General features: G+C 34.9%; 1 protein-coding gene across 11 annotated transcripts in view; it reads left to right on the forward strand.

Annotated features, from left to right (window-relative positions):
• The window catches only part of LOC110839504 (uncharacterized), a 57,111-nt gene extending 31,370 nt beyond the window's left edge, over positions 1–25,741 (forward strand). For 6 of the 11 annotated variants that reach the window (XM_087354326.1, XM_087354322.1, XM_087354328.1 and 3 more), the window contains 8 exons: positions 345–435; positions 1,536–1,658; positions 2,142–2,273; positions 13,527–13,700; positions 18,856–19,068; positions 19,965–19,991; positions 20,639–20,746; positions 21,494–25,741. In XM_087354326.1, coding sequence (XP_087210452.1) covers positions 345–435; positions 1,536–1,658; positions 2,142–2,273; positions 13,527–13,700; positions 18,856–19,068; positions 19,965–19,991; positions 20,639–20,746; positions 21,494–21,912 — 1,287 coding nt within the window. In that variant the 3' untranslated portion in view covers positions 21,913–25,741. Of the gene's footprint in view, positions 1–344; positions 436–1,535; positions 1,659–2,141; positions 2,274–5,000; positions 5,094–13,526; positions 13,701–18,855; positions 19,069–19,964; positions 19,992–20,638; positions 20,747–21,493 lie in introns of all 11 variants that reach the window. The other 5 variants (XM_087354333.1, XM_087354325.1, XM_087354323.1 and 2 more) reach the window with 5 other exon arrangements.
• Positions 25,742–27,212: the final 1,471 nt, after the last annotated feature.

A 27,212-nucleotide genomic window follows, 5' to 3' on the forward strand; every position in this document is an offset into this window, starting at 1 on the left:
CTAAATAATATATGTAGGGTCAAGGGGTAAATGGAGAATTTATCTCTGTAGATGTTCGTGTAATCTTTTTTTATGAGAACAGAAAAACATTTTCATATGGATATTAATGATGACTTTTCAGAATAAAAATAATGTGTTGTATTCTTGAGCGTTGTTTTAATATAACTGTAACATGGTTTCCACTTTTCATAAAGTTGTCCAAGTCTATGTTGATGAGCACGCGAGGTAAGGTTTTCCGACAATTCTTCCGTCGACCCTGCAGAAATTATATTTCTATATATGTGTGAAGATATTTGATAGTTTTCGATATAGAGAGCAGTACATCTTGCTATTTTTTTTTGCAGGCTGAGAAGGACGAAGAACTTAAAAAGGACATTCCACGTTCAAGAAAAGATTACCTCATAAGACACCATCTGGAACGCACCACTGGTGCAGGTGAGATGTTTTCTTAATATGTTGTAACACTGAAAAATATTTGTTTCCTGAGAGTTTTAGAACTTTATTTTAAGTGATCAGATTTGTGCATTGATCTAGTCTTTTCTATAGATCACTTTGATCATGAACTCTTAAATCATTTTTACATTAATCTTTAATGATTTTTACCAACCATGAGAATGTTTACTTTTCTGATTAATGATTCAAATATGTTTCTTAAAAAAATGGGAAAATGTTGATGGTGGTTTTGTATTTCAGAAAAGTAAAAAAGCTTAGTTATGCTTTTTTATTATTTGTATCGAAGTAGTAGTAGTAGTTGTTTGCTGTATTGGAGAATATTGAATATCGAGACCGAAAATTCAATGTATTGAAGTAGAGTGATGTAATCGGTCAGAATCAATTAACAGTTTGGAAGACATTGACCGTCATTTGTTATTATGAGACTGTATTGAGTTTACATTTCTCATTTGCAAGGCGCATGTGATGAATCTGCTGTTTCAACCAGGCCATATAACAAGTCAGTCATTCAGTCAGAAATAATTGCGATCAAGGTTATGTTCTCTTCACCTCACCCATATTTGTTAATGTGTGTGTGGTCTGCTACGACACCATATTATAATTGGATATTTTTATGCAAACAAGAAGCAAGACATTAAAACACGTTAACCAGAATTACTGCTACTATTAATGATATAGTTTGTTCTGTTATTTATGTTTTGAGGTTATGTAATTTGAACTTTACAGATTGCATATTTCTGTGTTTAGATTACAGTAGTAATAAAAGGTAAATTATATATAATTGAGGTTTTTAGAATGGTGCTCCTAAAGTCCAAAATTATTTAGGTTGAATGAAAAGGCACAATTCACAATAAACTCTCTCTACTCTACAAAGGTACGTGGTAGTTCGTCATGTCATCAATAAATCTTACTAGTTTCTGCTTTCAACATGTTTCCTGTACTTATATGCCAATCAGAAATTCATGGTCGGTATACAAATTAGCAAGGAAATAACAATACATGTAAAATACAGGTATTAGAGTTCCAAATTGGAACAAATACCCAAGACGAATTCCATCATGGAGTACCTGATTTTGTGACAGTTGATGGAGCTTTGTTGCCCTCTCCAACTCGAGAGAAACTTGAGCCAGTTACACCTCGCCAGAAGGAGGAAGATCTTCCTAAGAGTCCCCAAAAAGCCAGCCCTAAAAGTAGCCCCAGATCAGGTAATCTTGAACAATTACATAATAATACGTAGTGTCTCTTATTTTTTTATTGTACATAATTTTACTAGGATGTGTTTTGTTCCTCGTGTAGAAATAATCAATGCAGAAAATGTGTCATTGATATTAAATGTGCATTAGAAATCTTTACCCAAGTTATTTAACCTACATGGGAAGTGTTTGACTTGTATAATTTCATTAGTTCCTGATACCTTCCAGTAAAATTCAAGAATCCTGTTAGATTCTGACCAGGTAATTGCTTCATACACAGAATGTCAGTTTTTGTAGCAGTGGAAGGTGTTTATAGTCCCTAAGATCCAGTAGATAATTTTATTAAGAAAACTTTTATTGGTTCTTCGTAGATGTGCATTAAATATGAAAGAGCGGTGGTCAGAATAATAATACCATGTGATACTTTGTTATTGGGGATTTCCTTCACAGTTAATGGAGTCATCAACATTGTATCTGTATATGCCAATGTTCCAGCTCGTTCACAATCAGTGGGCCTGGCTGGCGATAATCGTTCCCCAAAACGTCAACCTAGAACTCCGTTGGCAGCAGCTACTCAGCCAAGTAAGGTGAACGGACCCGTGCAAACTGAGCGCCGACCTCGTCCCAGTAAGTAGTTACTTTAAGAAATGTACTGTTAAGAGGTGTACACCACGAACATTCAAATTGGCATTTGATCAAAGACGAAACTGATACTTGATAATGGACTGTGATCTGAAGAGAACACAGTGAGACCGAGAAATTCATATCCAGATCTGTAGCTGTTTACTTAATTAAATATGAGTTTAATTTTTAGGTTTTATGTATCAGCTTTAAAACAAAAATCTTGCACACACTAATATTACACAGTGTAAGTAAATTATGAAAAATAAAGTGCTGCATGTTTGTGGAACTTTTCCTTTATTTTTAAGTTTAAAAGCTCGGCAATGTTTTATAAGCTGGCTCCGTGCCCATCATCAGATGAAACTTAGAACCTAATCAGTTCGGTCCATTGTAGAATGCTTATGCGAGTCCCTGGAGATGGAGATTAGCTTTTCTAAAATGCTGTGATTCTTTAAACCTATTGGAAAAGGAGAATGTCCACTAATATGCATAATTTTAATGATAAACCATTAAAAACCTTTGGACTTATATTATTAAGGATCATTTTGAAGAACTGTTTAGTTTCACATTTCAAATACTGTGTTAGTTTCTAGGTTATTGTTTGTATGTACGACTAACGTCTCACATTTACAAGAAAGGTGAACCGACAAGACTACAGTTTTTTTTTTAAATGGTTCTTAATACTTGCTGTAAAATAACTACCGAGACTCATATTTAAGATAATTTCTGGGACCATAACGTTATCTTTATTCTATGCTGCAAGCTGAAGGCATAGCTGGTACCAGAATTTTAAGATTTTTAACATTCTGTCTCTCGTGCTTCAATTCGCTGCTCCCATTCCTCACCTTTTCTCTTGGTATATTTTTTAGTGTAATATGTGGCAAGGGATAACATGTAGGAGGTTATAAAAGTCATAAGTTTTGAGCTGAGAAATATTGTCTCCGAAATTGAAGGTTTTTTAATATACTGATAGTTTTATAGTGCCTGTATCTTGTGTGTGTGACTAAAGTGAACTTTTATAATTTAAATACTCAGTTTGCTGGATAAATCATAATCATCATTTTCACTATGTTCCTCATCTTCATGATAAAACGTGTTCTCAGGGTTTTTGTTTATGCAACTTTGCACCTTGAATAAGCTTTGTAAGTATATTATTTTATTCTAAAGACCTACAATATAAGGTCTAGAACTTCTTATTTTACCTGTTGTAGATTGTGAAGGATAGATAATATTATACCACTGGCCATCACCATAGAATAATTATGATTCGTAAAGAATTTTATTAAAAGAAGGGGGAAAAAATGTGACATAATTATTTCATATGATTAAGACTAACCAAAATATGTACGGAGTACGCAGTCAGATATGATTTTAGTGAATAGTCATTTCTCTATTAGCTTTAAGATTATTATATATTTTATAATTTATTTTAGTTTCGTGACTAATTGCGAGTGTGTGTATGTGCAAAATGTAAGTATTTTCCCAGCAGCTGTTGAGATGGTGAGGATATACTCCATGTTGATCGCCTTGTATATGAGTCACATTGAAGAAGGCAAGTCAGTAGTGTGAGGGAATTGTGTAAATGATAATTTACACAATTACATGCCCTATCTTAAGCTGTACATACTTGGTAGATAAATATGGTATGTTCCCCTTCCCTTTGATATATGGTAGAAGAATGTGTAAGTAAATAAATAACCGCATTTCTTCGTTATGCAGTGACGAGTAGAAATGGATTGTAGTATCATATATTTTATGATTGCACTAACAGAAGCTGGGGATTGTTTAACTGAACATGGTACTTATGTTCTTAAATTAAATCGTAGTAATGAGTTGTGGTATTGTCTTATTAATATAATATGAAGTTATACTGTAAACTGAAGAGTATTAGCATGATACAGAAGTTGGAAGTGAATGGTATTTCAGTTGAATACATGCAGCTAGACATGAAAACACTGTACATACATTGTCCAGAATATTTATATTTACTTTAAATTATTCTTAAATTGTTGGTTTATAACTTCATACCCTAGAAAAAATAATTCTTTTAGTAGTTCTTTAAAACACTTGTTTATTTTTGTCATTTGTTTACAGTTTCAAATATGAAAATATTTACATTTTTTCATCTTCAATAGCAGTTTTTTTCTTTTCTTATCGCATGACTCGTGTAGCTTTCAGATTTTGTTGATGTATTACTAGCCAGTATTCCGTATTTTAAATTTTGAAAGTAATAAGTTTAATTTTTAGTATTTCATTAGTTTGTTAAAATTCATTTAGACATTTAAACACTAATTTTGCTCAAGACATATATAATTTTACATGTAGTCATTGAAATGCAGAAGACAACAAACACATCATTCATTTCTATTGAATGGTTTGTCCAGTAACCTTACATATACATGTACCTTACTAATACTAATGGATTGCTGTAGAATGTGATTTTTAAATTTTTATCACATTTGTGTATAGTGAATGAAATTAAGACATTTAAATTTTTTGTTCTAAAAAAAATATGTATCGAAAATTAATGCATTAATTCTATAGAACAGACTGTGTCTACAACCTCTATAGCATAAACAGATCACACTTCATAAACATTTTTTTATTGATCACCAAAGCTATTAACCTCAGAACAGAAGGAATTACAACAAATAAAAAAGTTAAGGAACTCCTGTAATTAATTCAAATGTTTCTAACGTGCTAGGCAGAGAAATTGTCATGTGATCTTTTCAGCTTGCGGCCCGGCTAGCGGGAAGCCTCCTCTCCCAGCTTCGAACCGGCAACGAGCGAACGCCCAGTCAAAACCCCAACCCCTCTCTGGAACACGTACGTTACATCCATGATCAGTCGCCTGCCTGCTATTCTATCTGTCTATTTTGACTCATATTAGCCTCAAGTAAACCAAACAATTTCCAGACAAGACAAATTGAAATGAGTCTTTATTGGTTACAGTAACAGAGTATATAACCCCATTTGAAATCCATACACAGTATGGCAGAAGCAGTCGATAGGTTCAGCTTTGTTTTCAAAATTATTTGAGGTTATGTTATTGTTGAATTTAATTGCAATCCTATTGCCTTCTGTTGTTAAATACTGACTGAAAGTAATATTCGTAATCAATATGACATATAAGAAATAATATTGTAAAATAAGGATTTAATGTATTGTAGGATGAATGTCTATATAATTTAATATTTACAATATATACAGGACGTTCTTGCCGTAGTACTTGAGTAATATATTTTCGTTATAAATGACATTTCCTCATAATCTTGACATGCAACTGTGCAAGGAATTTAAAGTGTAAAATGTTGAAGTTGGCTTTCATCATTGTCGTCCTCTCCGATATAGTGAGGATTATTTTGCATTAAATAGTTAACAAAGCCGAAGAGCCATCTGCAGTAGAGGCAAAAGTGGCTTCTGTCATGCAGGTTACAGATGAGTTTTACCTGACCCTTTCGTGCACTTACACGTGAAAAATTTCCATGTGATGAGTAATTAATTTATTCCATACATAAATATAGATATTTACAAATAAATATTATATTTATTTTAATTCATTGCTTTCTCAATTAATTGAGATGTTTCTAAGCATATATATGAACTGAATTATTTCAGAATTCACTTCATTGGCCTATTCTGATCTTGGGGTCTTTTCTGTTCTTGTCAGTCGAACTTGGTTAATTTGGTTATCAGGATTATAATTAACATTTCAGAGTTATGCAGATGCAGGTACCTGATATATACAGAGAGTAATTCTGGTTTTGTTTCTGCTGCTACTTCTATTATGATAACCAGTTCCAGTTATTAGCAGTGAAGTTTCAGACTTTATCTACGCTGTAGCAGTAGTGGGCTGTGCAAAAACAGATGTACATTTTTCTCATATCATGCAGTGTGTTGAAATACTACTGTTAACCAAATTTTGTATTGATGTCATTATGTCTGTCTCATTCAGTAATTTGACTGGTTTGTCTTGAGGCTAAAAGTGAAGTCGATGACCAAGCTGGGCTAGTCAGTACGATTTGGATTTTCAGAATGCAAGTGCTCAGCTTTTGCTCAGTTCATTCCTCCAGTGCTATGTTGGTACAGAATGGAGATCAAGACTTGTTGATTCATTTTAAAGAATCTTAATATCTACGATCAGAATCAGATATACTGTGGCACAGAGTGAATAAAATGAACCCAAGTCCAGTTGTTGTCATTATTCCAGTTGGATATAAGTGTTATGCTTAAACATTCCAATAGACTTGGGAAATATCAGTAGATTGCAATATAAAACTTGTAAAAATGTTGCATTAACTGTGTGTTACGTGAAATTATATACAATTTTTCATCATAAGATGATGTTGACTTTATTTGAAAAGAGGCGTCAGTTTGACCGTTATGATCGTGTATATTACGAGCTGTGATCGTGAATGTTTGAGCACATTCTTAGGACAGTTTGACGTATACGTTTATAACTCACGGTTACTGGGATGAGATGCCACGTATTTATAACAAACATCCAGTGTACTACCACTTAGTTATTCATTCAGTATAAAATCAGTTGATAACAGTTCAGTCTGCACTGTAGAGTGCCCCTAAATGCAGGCCTTTAATTTCAGGGTCACTTCGCTAAGATCAGTAATATTTTTAATTTGGCTTACCCATTCAAATTAATCCTTCATTTGTTGTTTTTCTGCCAGAATTTGTTGCATTATATGGAAATGTGTGATATAATACAGCATGTTAGTAAGACTGGCCTGGCAGCTCATTTATAGACGTATTTATAAATATCAGTATAATGAAATATCCGTGACAGACTAAACAAACCTTAATGGGACTGTAGATGTATACAGTATTACACGCATTGAAGCAGCTCAGAAAAGAACTTATTATTAACTATAGTTAATAGCTATTAATATTACTGGACTAAAAATATTATTTTGATTTTGAATATGTTTGACTCCAAATTATTTCTTCAGAGAAATTGAATAGGAAATTTGAACTTGGATTGAACATTACAGGGAATACAGACGTTTATGCTGAACATCAACATTATGGGGTTTATCCACCCCCCCCCCCACCCCCCCTCTTTTCCAAGTTCACTTCATTATGACCACCAGTGCAGTATAATATAGAATGATGTTATTATCAGACTTGACTGTTTGGTAGTAGAATTTACTTTTCAATGAAGAGAAAAGATTGTCCAAATTTTTCTGTACCAGCCCAGCAACAGAGAATGAAAAAATAAGTACAGTCATGATTATGAATTAATGCTCACATTCCAACTGGCATGTTTTGTGTTTACATTTCATGGATGTACTCGCCTTCCCAAAAGTCCCCCAGTGAACACCACCCTCAATGCACCATATTAGTGGCTTTATAGTCAAATGTGAGACTAATAGAATTTAATTTAGATGTGCTTCATACATTTTGTTATTACATAAAAAAAAACAGGAAAGATTAGCACATGACATATCTTCTGAGATTATTTGCTAGGTAGATTTTGAAAGTTTATTAACAGCAATTATTGCTTTTAGCATTAGAACCATATCTTCTGGAAATATTTAGACCTTTCATATGAAGTTAAAATTTATGAAATAATTACACAGTTGTTTTTATCTTTAAGGTAATTGTGCATGGTAGGATGCATGAACATATTTGCTGGAACAAGGGTGCCACGTGGCCTGTATGTTATTTGATTTACAGTGAACAGAAGTGTACACTTTTGCATATGTAAATAAGTATATGCTCATAAGCTATATAGTTCAGGTAATGTAATATGTTGGTTATTGGACTCAGGACACAATGTTAGCAGATAAAGTCGAGTTGTCCCACTAACTTGACTACTGTTGGGCACTTTTGTTCTGGATATTTTAAAGACAAAATATGGTACCCAAACATTTACTCATGTACTCTGGTCTACCTTAAAAAAGATACTAAATAGAAATAAATAATTCTCTCTCTAAACAAGCACAAATTTTAATATTTGCTAAATCATGTTCGGTATTTATTGTAGTGATATAAGAGATTATATTGCACTGCCTTGTTCTAAAATATATAAATAAATTCCACTGCCATAATTGGAAAAATCCTTTAAATGTTCTTTAACAACTTCAAATTAAATATTTTTGAAAAGCATAAGCTGTGGCGTGTATTAAACTCATTTTTGTTGCTTTTTAAATGTAATTAGTGAAATGTATTTGTAATGCAAGTGGAGTATGCTTGTGGGAATTGTTTAAATTGCCATTTAAACTGTTAATAGTGTTTAAGGTGGTGAAAGTAACTACATCTGTCTCCTTGGATTTGTATCATTCTAAAGCGGACCAGGTTCACAGGAGTGGATGTAATGCTAGTTCCTTTTTTTCACATCTAAAAATGTAGCTAACATAGACATCAGTTGCCAGTTAAGCAATGATTTTTGCATGATTTTTCTTATTATGATATTTGTGTGTTATTTCTTTCATTGTGTCTTTGGATAAATATTTTTAAATTAATTATTGGTAATTTATTAATATGTTGGTGACAATGATGATTATGATGATAGTGGCAAAATGTTAGTTAATGATATTCTCTCAGACCAACTCTGAGAATGTAAAAGTCTTTCCCTTTTTTGTCCAGTTTTCCACAATATGTTGTTTATTATTATTTTACAGTTTAATTTCTCATACTTATAAATATTTTAGAGCATTGTCCCAAACTTGCCATGACTGGAATAACAGAAAATTTTGAAACTGTTCTTTCAGCCATGCATACATCATTAAACACGTGTTTAGGTTGGAAGTTGTCTTAAAACATGCTAAGATAGTAACTAAATATGCGAAGCACTAATTTAGACTCTTGATATGGTTTTCCTTGCGAAACTTCTTATTTTCTATAGTGTGTTTTACAGCTGTGAGGTACTTTACTAAATGTTGTCTGTTGTGTAGTATCTGACAACCGATCCCACACGATTGTCACATTTATACTGCACAGCCCTTGTACATCACACCTCTACTTTGGAATGTGCGGTATAGGTTGTAGTAGTGATACATTGATACTATATAATATTTGAGATTTCAGGTTCTCACAGCAGCGATTATGAAGATGGCTGTATTCTGTGTTGTTGCGCCATGTAGTCTGGTAGAAGTTTACTGGCATCTCAGAGGGCTCATCACCCTGATGATGGAGGCGGCAAGCACCTCTGAAACATCAGTAAACATCTACCAGACTATGTGATGCAATGGTGCAACAACCCAGAAGACATATATCTTTATATATTTGTCTTCTGTTCTTTTTTATTTTTCTAAAGAGAGGTGGAACTTGTTAAAAAGAGGTTCTATCAAGTGTTATGTTAAAGACCTCAGTACACCAACCAGGCATAAATATTATGAAGTGGAATGTTTGATGTTCTCCAGTCTCGTAGCTGTCAACGTTTATCAGTATCCTGTTTTTTTTTCAATAAATGGACCCTCCTCGTTAAAAATGACAGAGTATAGAGTAGTGGTCAGAAGCAGTTGAATCCTTCCTCGTTGGTGGTTTCTAAGTTAATGTTACTTCTCTTAGGTGGCAGGAAGTAACACCTCTTCTTATAGCATTTTTTTATTTATGCAGAATACTTATTCTGCTAACATTGGGCAGATAATCATTGGTGATTGATTCATTAAAAAAGAAATTCAGCAGACTTCTTTTTCTTTTCTTTTTTTTCAGTGGCGCATTGACCAAAATGATTTATTCATATAATAACAAAGTAAATAATTCCCACTTTTTATTCTTTTATAAGTCTGGGAAATTAATAAACTCAGTATTTGTTAAGTGATGGTCACCCCCCCCCCCCCCCCAAATAGATTTTGGCTACAAACCCATTCACAAACTATGTATCTTTCAGTGAATACTTGTAAGCTCTGGTCCAAAGGCCTTTGCCACGTGTTGTTCTTTGTTGTTGTTGTGGTGGTGGTGGTGGTGGTAGATTATGCCTCCAGGTTTGGTCTTTGACCATTCTGGCCGGTATTTGCCTTGCAAGGATGAAGGTAGGTATATGCACCCATGTGGAAGGATGAAGGTGACTTCCAGCACAGGGTATCTGGTGTCCTGGCTAAGTTGGATTTGAGGTTCTCACAGTGGTGAGTACAAAGATGGCTATCTTCTGGGTTGTAGCACCGTATAATCTGATAGAAGTTTGCAAACAATGATGGCTTTCGTATAGGTTGTAGCACTATGTGGTCTGGTTGACATTTACCAACATTTCAGTGGTATCAAGGACCTCTGAAAAACTTCTACCAGAGTATATGGTGCTACAACCCAGAAGACAGCAGTCGTACTCACTGCCATGAAATCCTACAAGTTTACCAACATTTGAGAGGTCCTTGCTGCCTCATTGCCCTGATGATGGGGGCAGCAAGGACCTCTGAAACGTTGGTAAACTTCTACCAGACTACATGGCACTAAAACTCAGAAGACAGCCATCTTTGTGGTATCCTGAGATTCACATTGTTTTGATTTTGTCAGAGGTCGGAGAAGGGGAAGGCGTATAGACAAGTATGTGCTGTGTCCAGACAATTTGAAACATGAGACCTGCTTGGAATGGTTCTCAACTACCAGATTCTCTCTCTTATTACATACATACAGTACATCCCTAGCCTCAGGGTTTGGTTGTGTTTGTTATATCATCTCATTGAAATTTTTTTTAAGTCTTACAATAAGTTAGATGGCATTATAATAAAACCATGTACATATAGCATGGGCAAAGATAGTTTGAAAAATTACATCTTACAAACACTTGCAGACTGAAGACATTATCATAGGAAACTTCCCATAATTTTATTACAACTACAATAATGCAATATTACTTTCTTGTCTATAGAAAAGGAAATTTTATAATTTAGTGAAACAAAATGGGAGATTACAAGCAGATATTACCAGTATTATTTATGCATTTTAGTAAATATTAAGTAATGTTATTTGGTGTGCTTAATATTAAAACTAATGTTAGCTTAAAATTTATGTTAAAAATATACACGTTTCTGTATGAAAATAATATAAGATAAAAGTACGGTTAATTTTATTTATGTTTGTAACAAAAGGCTTTTGTTGCATTATGCTAGAGCTACCTGTTTCATTAAACTCTTCACTGTTTGAATACAAAGTCTCTAGCTTTGACAACATGCCTCTGTGTCACCACGCAATTTCATGTAATTGCTGTATTGTTTAAATAATTCTGAATAATGAGATTTAGTCTTCAACTAAACTTGTTTGAAAGGATCAGTAGATTCTTTTTAGTCTGATTTGAGGTTTTCACAGCGGTGAGTCTGAAGACGGCTGTCTTCTGGGTTGTTGCGCCGTGTAGTCTGGTAGAAGTTTACCGACGTTTTAGAGGTCCTTGCTGCCTCCATTACCTTAATGATGGAGCCAGCAAGGACATCTGAAATGGTGGTAAACTTCCACCAAACTACACGGCGCAACAACCCAGAAGACAGCCGTCTTCTTTTTAGTCTGATCTGTTCAGTTGACCTCGGCAGAAACTGAACCTAGGTCTTAGTGTAATGAGGGCATTTCAGCCCAGTCATCAAGTGTGCAATGAAAGAAGTCTGGAGATAATTGCATAGTATTTCTGAACTTTGGAATGAGAAATTAAACTTTGCTTGATGTGGTTGCAATGAACAGATTATCAGACTTGAACAAAATGAAACTTGATTGTTGTGAATGTTAAGTTTCCTGTGTTAGCATGCTGTTTTCAAAAAGATTACGAGAATTCCCTGTGTCAGGGGTGCTCAACATGTTATGTTATCGTAGCTAGCCAAACGTTGCACTTCATTTGTATTAAATGACTTGTCTTTCTCACGTACCTTCAGTCAACTGTAAATGATTAAATTGTGTGAAACAAGTACATGAGTAGTATTAAACTTAGAATTTGGCAGTTTTACAGAATGAGAGAATTTAAAATGTTTTATCAAACCAGAATTTTAGAGTAATTACCACACCAAGGAATTATTTCACAAAAATAATTAGTTGGCTAAGCCGTATCTGGCCTGCACACAGTGTTGTGCATCCCTGCCTCATGCTATATAGTAGGATATTCTAGGTATCACTGGATTGTGATAAGTTTCCTACTCACAACTTTCATTTGCCAAGTTTGGGGCTAACATTGCATTGAGGATTGCTTGAACGTAGTGGATTTCATTTCCCCTGGCTTTGTTTGTAATAGAATAGATTCCCCTGGTGAAAAATATTTGCAGTAACATAATGAATGTCGGTGAAGGATATCTGTGGTCACTTTTATTCATCGAGTTAAAAACTACATTTTGTGCCGTAGCCATAGATTTACTCACTGTTCTTATGCTTTGATTTCTACATACTTGTTGGTACATTGCTTTGTCCCAAAAGTCTTACTTTCAGAATTTTTGTATTAACTAATTGTGTGATACAGGGTGTATCACAACCAGTCAGCCATATACTGTGAGTAGAAATTTTAATACAACATTTGCTCTGCTTCCAGCCATTACAAGGCTGTGGTCATTTCAAGATATGCAAGATAAGTATTAACCAGATGAATTTATTGCTACATTTTATGAGCTACATCTTATAACTCTTCTAAATGTTTACCACCATTTTTAATTCACATAGTTGCCCTTTCCAAATATTAGTTAAGAGTTTAATGTCCATTAAGTCATTTCAATGTATATAATTAGCTGTAGTATCCATAATCAAATGTAGGAGAGTGTCTCTCATATTTATGTCGGTCCCATCGGTCATTTCATTCAGTAGACCCAGTGAGAAGTAATAAGTGGGGTTAGGTCCAAGTTATTGGACCATAATATCTTGACTAGCAGAGTGACTATTAGCATCTCACGAAGGGCTGTGCTCTGTGGAGTTAGAATGTTGGTGGTGAAAGTCAGTGTTCTTAAAGTAATCATCTTTTATATTCTAAAATTTAATTGATGTATTGAGTTTAATGTTAAATGTAATAAAATATTTTATTGTGACTAAAGTGACACGAAAGCGATACAAGTTGTAATTCTGCATTTTTATGGCAGATTATAGAGTGGTCAGTAAATTGTGTAATATTTTAATAGATTTTAACATCAATGTCACCCTTACTGCAAATATCCTTCACCAGGGATCATTTCATATCACGTCGATCTACGGAAGTGCAATAGATGTTAGTGATGTTTTTCATATTCAGAACTGATATGCATTTATGTGAGCTTGCTTTGTTGGAGTTGTGTCTGCTGGTCCTAGCTCCTGACAACCGATGAGTGTTGGGGGAGTTTTAACAACTTGCTTCTCACCTTTTTCTAGCCTCCTTATCTACTACCGGTCCTTCCCGTCCGAAAAGTAGCTCTGTTCCCTTAAAAGCTGAAGAAGGCAAATCCCACCATGCCACGAAACCTAAACCTGCCAAATCGGTGAATGGGGTGCAGGGAGCTAAGGTCAGAGGCGGCAGGACCAAAGTCGCAGAACAAAGAGGTACTAGTAAGTAGCTATACCTGCCATGCCATCATATTGTGTGTGTTGATGTTACTGTTTGTTGTGCCACCTCTAGTGAACCTGCTAATATGTGTTGTATGTCTGCAGTCTTGAATCCACTTGATACAGTAGGACCCTCTATTTTGCTGGAGTAAAGAGATGTCTATTGCATGAATAATCATTAGACTGTAGATGTTCCTTAACAGAGTTCCTGGAGGGGTTGTATACATTTCAACATGTATGTTGCATGTGTAACTTTGGTTTTTGGGGGGGTAGGCCGTGTCAGATGTTGATAGTTATGCAACGTTGTGGCAGACATTGCAGTTGTCATCTTCCGGGTGTAGAGGGACATTTTCCAAAAACTCCCACGAACCTCTGCACATTGACCCTGAAGATGGCAAGTGCGACTGAAGTTACGCATTGAATTCCAACCATAGAAACTTCAGGACGAGTATATATGTTGTGGTTGGAGAATAAAGAAATTGCTACATACTTCCTCATATACTGGATATTTAACTATATTTATTTTTCACTATAGTCAAAGCATTTCCAGAATCCATCACAAAGAAGTAATAGTCTCTTTACAACAAATTTCCAAATGATTGAAAGCCAAGTACGCAAACTAAGAGATGCTGGAGGAGCGTCTGTTAATGGAGTAACAGAGTAGCCTAATTCTTTTCAAAATCCTCTTGGTGTATGCAAATAGCACAATATTATGAAGGACGTATGAAAAATAAGACAACTGTGCGGACAGTTTACTTCCATAAATCTGCTACAATCTAGGTAGGATTTACTGAATGGGAATTATTATATTCAGTTAAAATTATATAATTTAGGATCGTGACTACACTAAGTCAAATACGAAATCTATGCTAACATGGAAACTGAAAAGCAGAGAACATAGTATATGAGCAGTTTAAATGCAAACTGGATTTATTTACTTCATTGAAACCTGGAAATAAAATGCTTGTAGTAGTGGCTGTGTGGATGAAATGTTTAATCCGAAAGAAATGTATATGTACACGCGCACACAAGCCAGAAGTTATTGATAATCGTGAAAATAAAGGTGACACAACCGATGAGCATTGTTTTCAAATTTGTATATATTCCTGCTGCTCAGTTCATCATTAATAATGGTGTACGCAGTTGCACTCCATCCTAAAGTTGAACAGAACAATATTAGTAATAAAAACGTTCCTATGTTATTTCCTTTTGCTAAAATACAACTACTCTCACTCAAATATTGCTACATCTCTGCAAATTCATAATGCCGAAGACGGAAGTTTATTTTACATTTTAAAGTAATCGTGCATTATTAGCATAGTGACTGATTTTTTTTTCTAAAGAATTCTGAAGATGAAGGGTATTTATTGACAAATACAAAATAATCTATGACCCACACCTAACAAACTTCGGTCTTCTTACTTCGTAATAAAATCGATCCATTCTATTCTTTTAAGAATATTGCGGTGCACGACAGGAATTGGGTGGTGATACAGTTAGAGGCTGTCTAGTTGAACTTGTGTTATTCTGCCTATTCAGTTTAGCTCCTTCCTGTGTTTTCGTCAAGGGATTAAGCTCAAAGTTACAAACGTGAATCTGTAAAATGGCCTGTGTGCCAGCTTTATTTGCTTTTTGGTTTCAAATTGCAGCAATGAATGTGGTTGTGATGCATGGTATGGCATCATTTTTCTATGAAAAGTCAATGGGAATGTAATTTAGATTATTCACGCTTGAAGGTTTTTGAATATGTAATAAATCTACAGTTTTACGTTAAAAACATGTTCTACGTGGCTTATGAAATATTGATTAGCAAAGAGTGTTTATAACCTATTTTGAATTGTTATCTGAAATAGCACTTACTGTAGGGAATTATATAATTTATGATTAATCAACATCAGAGTATTCTCTCTTGTGTTAGCTGCGAACCCCCCCCCCCCCCCCCCCCAAGTCAGTTTGCGGGTGCTCACATCTGCATCACACATGAAGCTGTGGAAACAGAAAGTTTGTGTTCAAAGAAACGAGTGTGTGCGGCATTCTTTAAGATACTTTAAAAAAATGTTGTTCGTTTCTTATGGGAATCAGGTTTGTAATACAGCATATCTGTTTTATAAGAGTATCAAATAGTGTATCAGTATATCATATCCAGTATAATCCTTCATAATGAACTATTGGTACTGTGTAAAGTAGCTAGTCTGTAGCTGAAGTAATATTGATAATGATAAGTATAACACTGCTGTACAGTCAAACTCTGCTAGAGTACCACTCTCTGTCCACCATATTTTTTTTTTCTCGCAATATCTCCAGCACAGCACCAACTGATGGATTTACCCCATAAAATGGAGTAGTGGTTGGCAATATTGTATTTTGCTGACTTGCACCATTAAATTGTTTGGTACTTGTGGGTTATCGGGACACGTCGCTTTAAAAATAGGTTAGGTTAGGTTAGTTTGTGTGTATAAATGACATATACTTGAAAGTTATTATATTTTATTTAAATAAATGACAACTAACCTAACATAACCTAACATATTTTTAAAGCGATGTGTCCCGATAACCCACAAGTACAAACTGTTCTTTGTACGCACGCTGATCTTTGTGTTCACCAGCACTTAACACGACCCTTTTTCATATTTCAGACATGTGCCACTGATTGTGACTATGTAGTACACACTGTTTCTGTATAGTACTTAAATTCATGACTGTGGCTAACCTGGTGACTATTCAAACTAAAGTGTTTGCTTACAGTATGTTACTCAAAGTTTGCATAAAACACTTTCATTATGGATGAGTTCACTGCCATGTTATACAGCAATAAAAAGATGGTGGTGTATCTATAACCATATATATTATATATTTTCAAAATGATGCTCCTCGTACACTTTGACTGTAAATAAATGCTGTATAGTCCTCTAGGTCAATAAGCCATGTTAATGCTGTATCAGGGTTTGACTGTATTTTGTTTAAATTATTAATAATTCCAGTTGAAACATTGGATGTTTTATTGTAGGTACTTTAGATAAAAGGAATTTGTACTGTTAGCATTTAATTCTATATATTGGACTCGTTTCATGTGTATAAACATCCTGTTTTGTGTAATATTAAAACAATGGTATTGCCACATTGTTTCCTCTGGAATACGTTCAAGTATAAAATTGATTTTGTAAATATTTTCATATTTGTGCTTTAAATGGCCTTAATTTGTATGTTGTATGTAGGTGTAATTTTATTATTTGGTATGAGAAGATAGAAATTTGGAAAAATTTTGGTTAAATAAAAATTGGTGGGCAATCGTGTTCATTATAATTGTGAGTAGGTCACGGGGTTATTGGTCTCTGCTCTGACAATTTTCCGACCGCTGGAACGCAAATACATCTTGTCCATTTAGAATATGAATTTCATAACCATGGGCCATTAAACCATCACCATATGTTTTATTAAAAATAAAATATTTCACTTTAACAAACGCCTGGTTTGTAATATAAAATAATGCATACAAACAAAAATGTTTACACTTTGAAAAGACACTTAGTGCCAAACGCGTTTCGACCTCAAGAGGTCATCATCAGTGGCAAAAAATTAATTCATAGGATGATGGTTTGTTATGTCGCACTTTATAAAACCATATTTTATGTAATACCACACTGGACGTTAATTGCACAAGAGTTGGCGTATTACGTAAACTGAGTTCCTTAGCTTTATGTCCGCTGACCTAAGTTGAGGTTTCCGTTGTTGGTCGTCGTTCCGTGTCTGTGCCTGTTGCGTGGGTATTACTGGTATATAATGTTTAATACTTACAACTGAGGATAAACATTAATGAAATTTGTATGGGATATCTGCATACTTTTTTTTTCTTTGTAACTTAATTTAATACATCGTTGGTTTGGTATCTTGTAACTAACATTAATTTTGTGTGAAAATGGATAAGCCTGTGCTTAAAGTGGCTGATTTCTGTGCTTTCACATGTCAGGTGTAATGCTGTTCTTTGTGGTTGCTGTTGGTCTTGCGTACCCTGCATGATGTTATATTACGAGTATGATGAAGGCAACTTCTTCAGTAACTTGACTGTAGCTTTGTAAAGTTTATTGTATCTGTACAAAGAAAACTTTCAATAATGTAGACATGTTTGTGTTCTTACTGTTTCTTTCTTTAGTTTGATAAACAATCCATTTTGCTGCAAGGCTTGTGGTGACATTATCCTTGTTTTTAGTACAAGCAATTTTTGAACTTCTGCATTAATGTATATTGTTGATTTCATGTTGCACTTAATTATTCTGTCTTACTACCTTGAGTCATGCACATAATATATATATGCTACATGAATTACAATATTACTTACAAATGATTGTGATGTTAATATTGACTAAATGCTAAAGATGGTGGAATGAAGGACTTATTTAAAATTATCCATTGTCAGGACAATATAAATCGTGCAATTATTGTCCAGTGACAGAGACTAGCTCTGTCAAAGGGACCCAACAGAGTAGGTACCTCTCACCTGAAGATGGAGACAGAACCAGCCTCTGAAACGTCGTGGATTTAAAGAACAGACGATGGAAAAGTCCTGACAATGAATAATTTTTAAGTGTAAACTACCGTCGTCAAAACCCTTTAGAATTGAAGGACTTATTTATCCACCACGAATCATGAGATCAATTCTTTCTCTTTTTTAATTTTTTATAGGTTTGTAGAATAAAAAATATTATGAGATTAAAACTTAGAACCTGAGTAATTTCTTTTAATTCTCCATTGAAATGTTGCTTATGTTAATATTTAAATTATTTTTGTAGTATGCTTAAATTCGTACTTAACTTGTAGCTTTTTCTGCATACTCTTGAAAATTTATTGAGAACTTAAATCAAATTTAAAAAAAATTGTGTAAGTAACCAGTGTCACGCTGTTTTTCTGTCACAGTGAGCCTTGGAGTAAAGCAGGAACTAGAGAAATTAACAAGCAAGAAAACATTCTAAGGATTATAAAATGTCCATATCTTGTCTTCATATTCTAATACGTCAGTATATTCGCCATAAGAAATAACAAGTTTTGAAATAAGCTCATTTGTATGTACCTGTATGACATGGGTCTTAATAGCTTACATCATCACTGGAATTCAATAAATAGTATCGATATTTTGAGAATGTTGACGTGACGCTTGCTACAGGTGGCACAGCCCCCTGTCAAGATGAGCTTGATTCAGACCGGCAGCTTAACAAAGAGGGGCCAGACGTTGAACCAGCATTAGTCAAATCTCCACCAGAACCAACTCGTGTGAAGTCACCTGAACAGATACTCATGCGCTCTCCAGAACCTGTCAACTGGACCGTCCCACTTGACACAGGAAAGACTTTCACTGTCACTCAGAATGTCCTTGAAGGTAAGCATTCACTTGAACAAATTTTAAATGAGCGTACTGCATGATGATACGCTTTGTAGGGACATTCTAAGTACATCACTGAGTGTCCTCTTCGCCATGTCATGATGAAGAGTGTTATTCTTAAACATCTTCGGATGGGGATGAACGCATTTAAGTCCAGCGGTTTATGATCTTTGAAAGTGACCTCATTATAACCTTCATGTAGAGGGTAATAAATTGAAAAGTTGAAAGTGTGAATAACTGAAAATATGTTAATTTTTAAATTAATTTGTAAAATTATATATTTTCATGGTAGTACACATTTGTGACCCACTTTAATAGGTGCACTACTGAATATCACAACTGTGTGGTTGGGACTCCTTGATCCTGGGCTCAGATGTCAGTGTTGGTCCAGAGACTGGATGTCTGAATTGAGGTCTTTCTGTGGTTCTCCAGGCATCTGCCGGGATAGTTCCTTAAATTATGCTACAACTGCTTCCTTCTATAGGTTCCACTTTATTGATCACCTGTAATTTTATGTTATACATATTATAATTTGTAATATCATTGTGTTTCTTTTTATGCCATGTTTGTAGCTTTTCTCTGCAGAAGTAATTGTTTACTAAAAGAAAGTGTCATTTTTCTCTACTCTTCTTACATGAAACCTCCTGCCATTTCTTATCACGAATAGTTTGTTTACTTTGTAAGTGAGCACAATTTTCCCACAAGCAAGGATAATTAGGGCACCTGTATTAAACAGTATTATCTTGTATTTTATTTATGACTTTGATGCAGTAATATCACATTTATGTGTTGTAACTGGAGTTAACATGTGTTTGCATGACACATTAATGATATTATACACTGAATATTTTCAATTTGTATTTTGAAGCTTCGGGTGTTGTTATTTCTTGTAGCCTTGCCAAGTATGAAGTTGTACCGAGGTATGGAACTGGAGTTACTACCCCTCTCTAGCTGTAGATATGTTATGCTTTGAATGACAGCATGCATGTACCCTTGTTATCTCCTTTCATATACACTAGTGCAGAGCATGGAAAATTTCTCTTTTAAAAGGAAGCCAGCCCAAAAATTTAGGAGCCAGACTGTTTTTAACCATCAGGGTTTTATGTTTTAATGACCAACAAAAAGTATTCAATATGCTACCAGTGAATGGAATAAATTATGCATATATACTATATTACTGCACATATATCACCAAGACTTAAGTAGGTTTAAATCAGAATATATGGTAACTTTTGTTAAGAGTTTTCTACACTATCCAGAGGTTAGGTTATAAATTCTTTGCCAATTCCTTATCCTGAGTAAACTCAGTAGAGTCATATCCTTGGTTCAACCCGAGCTTATAACTTCCATGTAGTGAATTACTTTATGTTTTTCTATAGTTTAGAAGAATATATTTATTTATTTATGGATACACTTTAAAGGAAATTTAATAAGAAGTATGCTGCATCAACTTCTTGTGCTGCACATTGGTTCCTTGTTTTTCTGCCCAGTTATGTTTTTGTGTCTGATTTAACAGTTCATATTTTTCATGTCAAATTTGTTTGAATTGTGTTTTGTCATGTTCCAGGTGAACTGACAAATCGGCCGTACAGCGAAGTGAAAGCTTGGACTCCTCCCGCTGTTCCCCCACCAGCGCCGCAGTCAGCCCCACCCGAATTGCTAGAACAGACCTCAGGTGCAGCAATTAACTTAGCATATTTACGTTTGCCATCATCTTCCACTGTTAACTTTTTAAATGCATTTATCTTTCAGTATATATATATTGTAGTGACCAAAGTAGATTATATTTCTGGAACAAAAATTTTAAACAATCTGAAAATAAAATTTTAAGATACATTATAAATCCATATTAATTACTTTCAGTTAAAAATGCTTGCCATTAGCATAGTTTATTGCTATAAACCACCTATTGTAGTGTAGGTGTTAATGCTTCAATTCAGGATTGGTTAATCTTGTTGAGTCTTTTTCAGCATCCTTTTTGTCCCCCATTTCAGTGTCTCCAAAAGAATCCTGTGTCTGTGAAACTACCTTACTATCATGCCAGTCAATATTATACATAACCTACGCAGCTGATAAAACATCATTAAACAAACTAATAAATTAACATTTATTTCTGTTATAAACTGCCAATTAGTATTAAGTGCTGTTGTGAAGTAAAACTGTTTAATAATGTAACTCGGCTGTGTCATTGTCATTTGCTGCCATGTTCATTTATTAGCATCTTATCACGCTTTCTATCTCCAGAATGATGCATACAAAAGAATGTATTAAATTACCCTGATGGTAAAGTTGGTTGCGTATTAAATGGATATGAAAATTTAGAGATTGAATTGTTTAGCTCTGCTTTTGCTTACGCGGATTACTATAAGGGAGTGTTACCCATACACAGTTGGATAGCCTTCACTTTGCATTCCCTCTCTAGGATGGAAATCTCCTGACCCTATGATCGCTTCCATCGTTGGTGGCCTTGAAGCCGTAAATGGACTTGAAGAGAAGCCTTCCACTTCACCTGCGCAGTTTGATACATCAGTAGCTGTAACTGCTCTCCAAGATCTGGAAGATTCGTCAGTTGGCAAAGGAGTGTCTAGGCCTGGTTCCGAGACGCTGGAGACACAATCCGAGATGGGTGAAGGCAGTAATGGCGGAGGAGGAGCACAAGGTCAATACAGAATTCTTGAGTCCTCCATTCCCACCCTACCGCAGGAGTCCCCAACGAAACCTCTTCCCTTGGTTTCTCCCTCCTCTGGGCGCTCACTCGCATCAGATGTGCTGGAGAAGGCTCGGACAAGGTTTGATAAATTCTGGGGGAAGGGTAAGGATTCAAGTGATGAAAAGGTATAGGAACTGTGGCACCTAACACTCTCTTGGCATGTGTGCCACGTGCTAAAATTCCATGTCTTTGATACTGTGGAAGGCCTGTCAAAGATACTAGAGTTGCCATTCCATATATATTTGCCAGGATTCTGTAGTTTGAAGCACTGGGCTGGTCCACATCATGGAAATGCACTTCCTCATGTGCACGCACACATACTCATACGCGAGGCCTCTAGGCTGACTTCTGTGGGAATCTCGGTGGATAGGGAAATGCAAGGCGTACGGAAGCAGTATTGACTTAAGTCACGGGAGGATATGAGAGCTTACAACTTGTAATTAATTGTCTTTGATGTGTACACCTTTACTCTTTGAAAATGCAACCAAGTTCTTAAACTGCCGGCACAGAATAGGCCATTTCCGTACAGGGCACGTTGCATTATCAGTGAGTATACTGTTTTAGAAGGCTTTTGAAAATATTGTTGCAGCAACTTCGTATGCCAGGTAACTTGTCGATAACAGAATTACATTTCCTTGCAAGACAGAAATTTCTGTTGCCTGCTGCTTTTAGTTCTGTAAAGGTCCAATTTGCTTTCCGTCATTGATTTTACCTAAATTCATGATGAAAAAGGGCCCAGAGTCCTGCTTATTAAATGCCAGTAATCGTTGTATTAGGTGTTTATAAGATGACAGAATTGTGAGATGCTCCACTTGGACGCAACCCCTCTTGAAAAAAAGTTAGCATAGTATATAAATATATATACATATAATATAAAATATTATCTTTGTTGAGGCTGATGAATATGAAGTATGAATGAATTTAAATGTTTTATTTCTGTGAAAGAACAAGTTCCTTGCAGCACCATTTTAATACTTCATTTAATGAAGATAGAGCACAGCACCAGACCAGAACATCTCAGGGGCCTGAGGCATGCTGAAAACTGTTTGCAACTGAAGAACCAGACTGATGCAAGTTGACTTTTCAGAATTTTAGTCATGACTATTTTCACACTCTCTGCATCTTTAAAAATAGGCTTACGTTCTGTTTTAATTTGCAATCAGAAACATGAAGATTGTCAGGGATAAATATTTTATTCTTAATTAGAATACTTGATTTTAGAATTGACACTTTTTCAATGGAAATGTGAAGGCTAAGGGACATAACGCTTACATTATAGTTTTATGGTCATAGAAATAAAAAATTTTAGGTTAGAAGTTTGAGAGATAAAATTAAAAGAATGCCTACGTGAACATGTGAGATGGAGGCCGATGTTTTCTTTGCATTTTGTTGCTGCTGCTGTAAAAAGGCACGTGGGAAACTTTATTCTTAATGCCGTGTCTAGCAAAATGCAGAAGGAAGGATGATTACTTTTATGTGGTGCAGGAGAATAGCTTGTTACATTATAGCATGGGACGCTTTTCTGATGCTCATTTCATATTCTGCCACAGTACATATCAAAACTGACATGTGGAATATTTTGCAATGTACTTTTTCAAATAAGCAGGGATAAAATTCTTCAAAATATGCAGTTAGTTTGTCGGTGTCTTTTAATTTTATGTTCCGCTCTTACTTTCAGCACTAGCTTTAGTAGTCATGTGTACTTAATGATTTAATTTCTACAAATTTTCTTTTTTGTGATTAGACATTGTTATAAATTAAGATTTATGGTTATTACAACTTTGTTATTAATATAACTATTAGTTTATATGCATAATGTTTTGAAGCTATCTGAATTGCTGTAAATGGAACTAACCTAAATGTTATTTAACCCAATAAATATAATTTCACAATTTACCTGCCCCTCCCCCCCTTCACCACCCACCATTTTTACATCTATATGACCTGTACATACTCTGCCATCTTCTGTCAAAAATGTGAAGGTATTTGAATCTCTGCCCCCATTTATGAGGTATTTTTCTATTCAAAAAGTGCATCTTTTTGCTGGCATTTGGCAGTGTCACAGAAAAATAGTGTTCTCAAGACATGGTGAAACTTCGTAATCTAGCTCAGCAGTGAGTAGATTATATCAGCTATTTGCCATGATCATAATAGCATATCAGAATGGGAATACTGATGGTCACCCTGGCAGTCCATGTAGAATCCTTGGTCAACTCTGTTATTTTGGATAGAGAATGCCTTGCATTTACATTCTAGTGATTTTTATTGTACTCAAGAACAATAAAATGGCAAGATTACATTGTTTCCTATTTGTCTGCCTTGAAGTTCCGAATTGAAATACCTGGTTTTTCTCACAGTTTTTTTTCAGTATTCACTTATAAATTTTTCTTGATATGTAGGGTTGTCTGAAAATAGTCACATTATGGTCTGAGATTTAATTACACAGAAGTGTTTGATGTAAAAGTTGGCTGTACTTTTACACCATGTTATTGTAAGCCAAGAATGAAATCTTAGTTCCACATAAAAAGGTTCGTTTGTGTCCTGTTAGGCACAGATATCATTACCTGGTGAGGTTATTACTGTCATCTCTCGGCCAGCCAAAATTATATATGCTGTTGACATGCCTAATACAGTTTAATTTGTGAAAGAATGTATGGTGAATGTTCTGAAATCTTTCCATGTTTTCTCCTCTGTATCACTTCTGCCTTGTTCACGCCCCCTTCTGATCTTGGGCTCAGTTGCCATGAATACCCGCGCGTCTGCTCCTTCGTTGCCATAGCTACCATTGTCCATACTGTATGTGGTTGAATTCTAGTTACATTTGTCATAACTTACTTCATGCTCTAAGAAAATTAGGTGCAGCTATGATGTGGTACATCATTGTGTTTGCTTTAATCACAGCTGCGCTCCACACTGTACAATCCTCCATTCTTTCCTTTCTTTGAAACTTTGTCACATGTTTCTGTTTTTCTGCCATGTGTATAAATATGGTAGAAATGCTTGAAGTGAAACATATTACATTATTTAAATTTCTATGTACTGATTGCTATAATTTCAGTCAATAAACATACATGCTATAAATCAAAATTTTGGTTCTCTGACCACTGTGTTTACCGTAATACCTGATTCTCAGATGTGCCCAAGAAAGTTCTACTAAAAGAAATAAAGCTGTCCCACTACACGTCATATAGGTCGTTTGGGGGGAGTGGAGGTATAGCTCCTACTCTCTTGACCTCGGCACTAGATGGGGCTGAGTGGTCAGCATCGCGCCCTGGCAGCGCTTTACCCCCGGGAAAGGACCCGGTACCCATCGGATAGGAGGCTGGGTGGGCCCCAGAGCCGGTCTGGACGCAGAGGCTAGAGGAAAAATCCTCTGCCCCTGTCAGGAATCAAACCCCAGTTGTCCAGCCTGTAGCTAGTCACTATACTGACTGAGCTATCCCGGATCGAAGAAAGTTCTACTGCCAAATATAAAAAGACTTTGACCATTATGATAGAATGGACACTGGTGGTGGTGGTGGAGGAGTTTTATCTTTTTCTTTTAAATTGTGAGCTGATGTCTCTCATGCATTAATAACAAAAACCAGTTTTAATTCTTACTGCATTAAACATGCCAATATTTTAAAAGTTTTTCTAAATATTGTAATTGGAACATTCACAGTGAATGTAGAAGAGAAAATATGGAACCATGACCAGAAACCAAACACTATATATGTTGAAATTTGAAACTGGCTTGTGAGTTCAGTACACATAATTACTGTTGACAGGTATAAACAATGATGACAAGACAAAGTGTTGCTAAAAGATTTTTACAGGGATTTACAATATTATATAGTAAGATATTTCTATGAATTTATATGTTAGGGATGTGCTTAATGGCTTGATATTGGAATGCACTGTAATTTAATTAATGTTTCACTACTGTAACATGAGTATAGAATCTTGAAAGACAGACACATATTTTACTGAGTTTTTATTTCACAACTTCTAATATCTTCCAAAAGTACCATCTCCAAAAATCAAAAGTCCTTGAATGTTGAAGAATGAATACAAACACTTATTTATTCAGTATTTTAGATGTCTAGATTGTTTAAATTATTAACCATTACACATATTGATTTAACAATATAAGGTACAGTAGTAAGAAAATGTAAATTGTTTAATTGGAGGTTTTCATGGCAGTGAAGATGTCGATGTACTTACACTTGCATGTACCACGCAACATTACAGCCTAGAAGATGAACATCAGCAATGTAAGTTGTGTCAGAATTTGGTATTCGGATACTGGGCAGCAGAGTGATAAGTACCCCATATTTCTAATTAATTATAAAAATACAAGTTCCCAAGTTTCTACTCTCGGTCAAACTTCCTATTCTTCCAGGTAATAATAATGCTTCCTGTTACAAATACTTATAAAATAATACAATGAGCCATGTGACTGTTGTCCGACTCAAATATATATATATATATATATATATATATATATATACTTTAGCATTCATATCTGTTAGTTTCAACCAGATCCACATTATGCTGAGGTTGGTTCAAAGAATTCAGGCAATTATAGAAATACCATTTTATCGTCAGTTGTAATTTACTTAATTTTTATAGAATAGAATATTGTCGGGAATACCGCAAGGCTCTACATTTCACATTTTTGTTTTTATTAATAGCCTTTCTACTAAAAGTAATCATTTATAATTTCAGTGTGAGCAGTGCTTTATATAACCTTGCAGCTCACAGGCCAATGGGTGAATGACCTCAGGTCTGGAAAAGGCTGAGAACCCATTTTAGAGCAATCTCATCATCACACAGCTGTTGAAACTGTCGGCTTGGCTGTTCGTAAGTATGCGTGCGTTGCCTGTTAGTTGAAATGAAAGTTGAAGTCTCTTGATCTAGCCTGTTTTAAATTTGCTTTATGGAGGACAAATGTATTACAGTTCTCAGAGCTACTGCTTTGCTTATCTTCTCAAAAGGAATCTTTACTCCATTCTTTGATTCATGTGTCATAAAACTATATGCCTCATTGGTAATACATCAGTATCTGCAGTCAAATTTCCCTTTGTTTCCTTCAGCTTCCATCTTGATCATGTGTTCAACATACAAATGTACACTCCAAGGCAGTATTATTACCTATAATATTCATATTCATTGTGTACCCTTGTGAAATGTGGTATTCAAGGATACTAACATTGAATAAAAGTTACCAATAATACTCTTGCTTTTAGAGATATAAGATAATCCATGTTCCTGAAGTGTGGTGTTTGCCCCAGTATCAGCATCTGCCTGTATTAAACATTAGGTTATGTTAATTTTGTATAGTTTTGTTGGTTTCAATTAAAACATTATTTGAGGGTCATTATTATGTGCCATTGCTAGGGGTCATATACAGTTCTGTGTTCAACTATTCCAGATTTGTTATGAATAAATA

Source organism: Zootermopsis nevadensis, unplaced genomic scaffold (genome assembly GCF_977971745.1).
Source record: "Zootermopsis nevadensis isolate Lab colony 2312 unplaced genomic scaffold, Znev_1.0 Znev_ptg000023l, whole genome shotgun sequence".
NCBI lineage: Eukaryota > Metazoa > Arthropoda > Insecta > Blattodea > Termopsidae > Zootermopsis > Zootermopsis nevadensis.